Source organism: Neophocaena asiaeorientalis, unplaced genomic scaffold (genome assembly GCF_003031525.2).
Source record: "Neophocaena asiaeorientalis asiaeorientalis breed wild unplaced genomic scaffold, Neophocaena_asiaeorientalis_V1.1 scaffold1, whole genome shotgun sequence".
Taxonomy (NCBI): domain Eukaryota; kingdom Metazoa; phylum Chordata; class Mammalia; order Artiodactyla; family Phocoenidae; genus Neophocaena; species Neophocaena asiaeorientalis.
The window spans coordinates 798,135-800,970 of NW_020171981.1; the positions used below are offsets into that span (position 1 = coordinate 798,135).

A 2,836-nucleotide genomic window follows, 5' to 3' on the forward strand; every position below is an offset into this window, starting at 1 on the left:
GAGGGGATGTTGGTGGTCATGGTAACCAAGAGAAAGAGGCCAGCTGTTACTGCTCTAACTGGGTGGAGTGGGGTGAGAGTGAGCTGGGGCTGAACCTCACCAAGGTTGAAGTTGAGGGCCTTGCATTTGCCTCTCCCCCAGCCCCTCCAGGTTATATTGGGGTATGTGCAGTCTGTATTTGAAAATAGTTGGTCTCTGAACACCAGGAACAACCTCTTTGGGGTTTTCTGATGAGTCTGTACTAGGCTCGTGAGAGCTGGGGTCCTCTCACCCTCTTCTCTGAAGAGGAAGGAACACCGACGACCTCTGGAACCTTGGACTGGTCATAAGGCCAAGACGGCAGCCCCACACTGGGTCCAAGCCGTCTGCTCCCTAGTCTCTGGGGGGCCCTCTGCTGGTTCTGGAGTCAAGTGATGCTGGGGCCCTTTTGGCCCTCTGCTGCTCCCTGCTGGTCCAAGCAGTGAGGTGAGCTGAGTAAAGCAACACTGCCCACTCTCCCCCCAGCTTCCCGGGGGCCAGATTTATCGTGGACCACCACCTTGAGGTGCCTTTCCTGCCCCTCTGGGCCCTCCACCTGGCCTCCCTCTACCTTTGTTCTACCTCCCCCTCTGACCCCAGCCCCAAGAAACGACCGCAGACTCTGAAGCTGTTGTGTTGCTCGCTACGGTGGTGGTTTACTGGGTCAGGCTAGTTTGGAACCCTTCTTAGAGGCACGGCTCCTGAGTCTCGAGGCGGGTCCTGTTTGGGCTTCAGGGGAAGGCAGCACCCGGCACTGGCCACGGACGCACAGCTGGCCAGAGGGGGTCAGGCAGCAGGTCATGGCGGCGGGATCCAGGTCCGGTGGTAATGACATTTGCTGGTGCACCTTCCGCGCCACGCGGAAGCCGCCCCCATCCGGGTCACAGCCCTCCAGTTGCCGCTGGCCAGTCACCATCAGGCGTCCGCCGTCCACTTGAACCACCAGCTCCTCAGGGGTGAAGCCGTGGGCATACATCTTCATCTGGAAGCCACCCCGTACAGCTGCCACATCTTCCGCGAGCTGCCGCACCGGCAGGGTGGTCACCTGGTTCTGTTCAGTAAAGGCCACGCTGGGACATCGGGACGCCGACTGGCTCCCGTTGGGGAGACTGCTACCGACCAGCTGCATCCGAGTGAGCAACTGCTGTTGAAGGGCGCGAGGCTCCGAATGCAGCGCTCGGCGCTGGGCCGGGGGGGCGGACGCCGGGAGCGGGGGCCCTCGTGGCCCCGCGTGGCTCCGCTCCTGCTCGCGCGACGCCGCCCCGCTCAGGGGGCTCCCTTGGCTTCCGGCGAGGTTGGCGTCCACAGAGTATGGGGTCAGCTGTGCACGTCCTACTTCCATGGGTCAGGTTGGCAGCCGCCCTGGCGCCCCCTGCTGCTGCTTTTATCTCGGATCCGGCCGCTTTCTCGGGCCCTTCCCCACCTTAGTCAGAGGGCCCGGCCGCCGGGGCTGAGACCCAGCCGGATAGGCCAAAAGAGGCTGGTGGCGCTCAAGCCCAACACTGGAGCTGTCACCAGTACGGAGCGGAGATGAGATTGAGCCGCCGGGCTCTTGCCCTTCTGGGAATCGGGCCTGGGGGGAAGGAGGACTGTCCCCTGAACAGAGCCATCAGTGTGACCGTGGGGTCATCCATTCTTGGAACGTCCTGCAGTTCTCTGACCACGCACAATCCTGCGACACATGGGGACTGGGAGGTGGAGGCGCCTTCCTGGTTTCCTTCATTCCATCCCGGGCCTACTGTGGCAGCTCAGGGCTGGGCTCTGGGACCACAATGATGAAGACTTTGGCCCTGCGTGGGAGATGCCCACCGTGTGGGCGGGAGAGCCGTTCCGCCCTCCTCTGCCTCTACTCCATCTCCACCTTGGGAGCCTTTTACCTTACCACGGCCATTACTGTGGCGCTCAGTGCTTATAAAATAAACGCTTTTTGTTGAGGTATAACGTACGCAGAGAAAAGTGCGCAAAGAGAACACACCCGTGTAACCACTTAACAGGTCAAGAAATAGAACTGCTGCTATTTAATCGCCACGCTGGGTGCAACTCTGTGTCCTGAGACGTGTGGGATAGGGCCAGGGTGGGGGCAGGAGGGAGATGCGCAAGAAGCCAACTCGACTCCAGGCCCCAGGCCTGCATTTTCACCCTTGGGCTTGGGAGGTTATTCCCCAAACAGAAGCCTGTGTTCTGGGGTACTTCTCCTTGTCCCAAGAGCAGCAATCTTTACTATCTTGGAAGCCTTCAATAGAGATTACTAGTGAGGAGGAGTCAATCTGGGGTGCTCGCTCGGGCCTCACTTGTCTAGGCGTCCGACATCAAGAGACAGGACAGAAAAGCCTGGAAGCTGGAGGCAAAGGGAGCGACCGTGAAAGACTACAGTTCCCATCATGCTCCGGGGCATGGACGCCTGCGCACTGAACGCCGGTTGCCCATGCGGCCCTAGGGCTGGGAGCGCCGCGCCGCGCTGCGCCGCGCTCCGCTGCGGGGAGGCCATGACGGAACCTTCCCAGGCCTCGAACCCGGCCCCGGCCGCGCAGCCCCGTCCTCTTCAGTCCCCAGCCCCCGCCCCAACTCCGACTCCTACCCTCAGCCCGGCTTCGGCCCCGACTCCGGCTCCCACTCCGGCATCAGCCCCAGCCCCAGCTACAGCCCCAGCCGGGAGCACAGGGACTGGGGGGCCCGGGGTAGGAAGTGGGGGTACCGGGAGCGGGGGTGATCCGGCTCGACCTGGCCTGAGCCAGCAGCAGCGCGCCAGCCAGAGGAAGGCGCAAGTCCGGGGGCTGCCGCGCGCCAAGAAGCTTGAGAAGCTAGGGGTCTTCTCGGC

General features: G+C 62.3%; 2 protein-coding genes across 2 annotated transcripts in view; one reads left to right on the forward strand and one right to left on the reverse strand.

Annotated features, from left to right (window-relative positions):
• Positions 1–652: 652 nt before the first annotated feature.
• On the reverse strand, positions 653–2,065 carry HSPB9 (heat shock protein family B (small) member 9). Its single transcript, XM_024745784.1, has one exon. The coding sequence runs from the start codon at positions 1,358–1,360 to the stop codon at positions 683–685; it is 678 nt and encodes a 225-aa protein (XP_024601552.1). The 5' UTR covers positions 1,361–2,065; the 3' UTR covers positions 653–682.
• A 165-nt stretch (positions 2,066–2,230) lies between these two features.
• The window catches only part of KAT2A (lysine acetyltransferase 2A), an 8,512-nt gene continuing 7,906 nt past the window's right edge, over positions 2,231–2,836 (forward strand). Inside the window, exon 1 of the mRNA XM_024745797.1 lies at positions 2,231–2,836. Coding sequence (XP_024601565.1) covers positions 2,400–2,836 — 437 coding nt within the window. The 5' untranslated portion in view covers positions 2,231–2,399.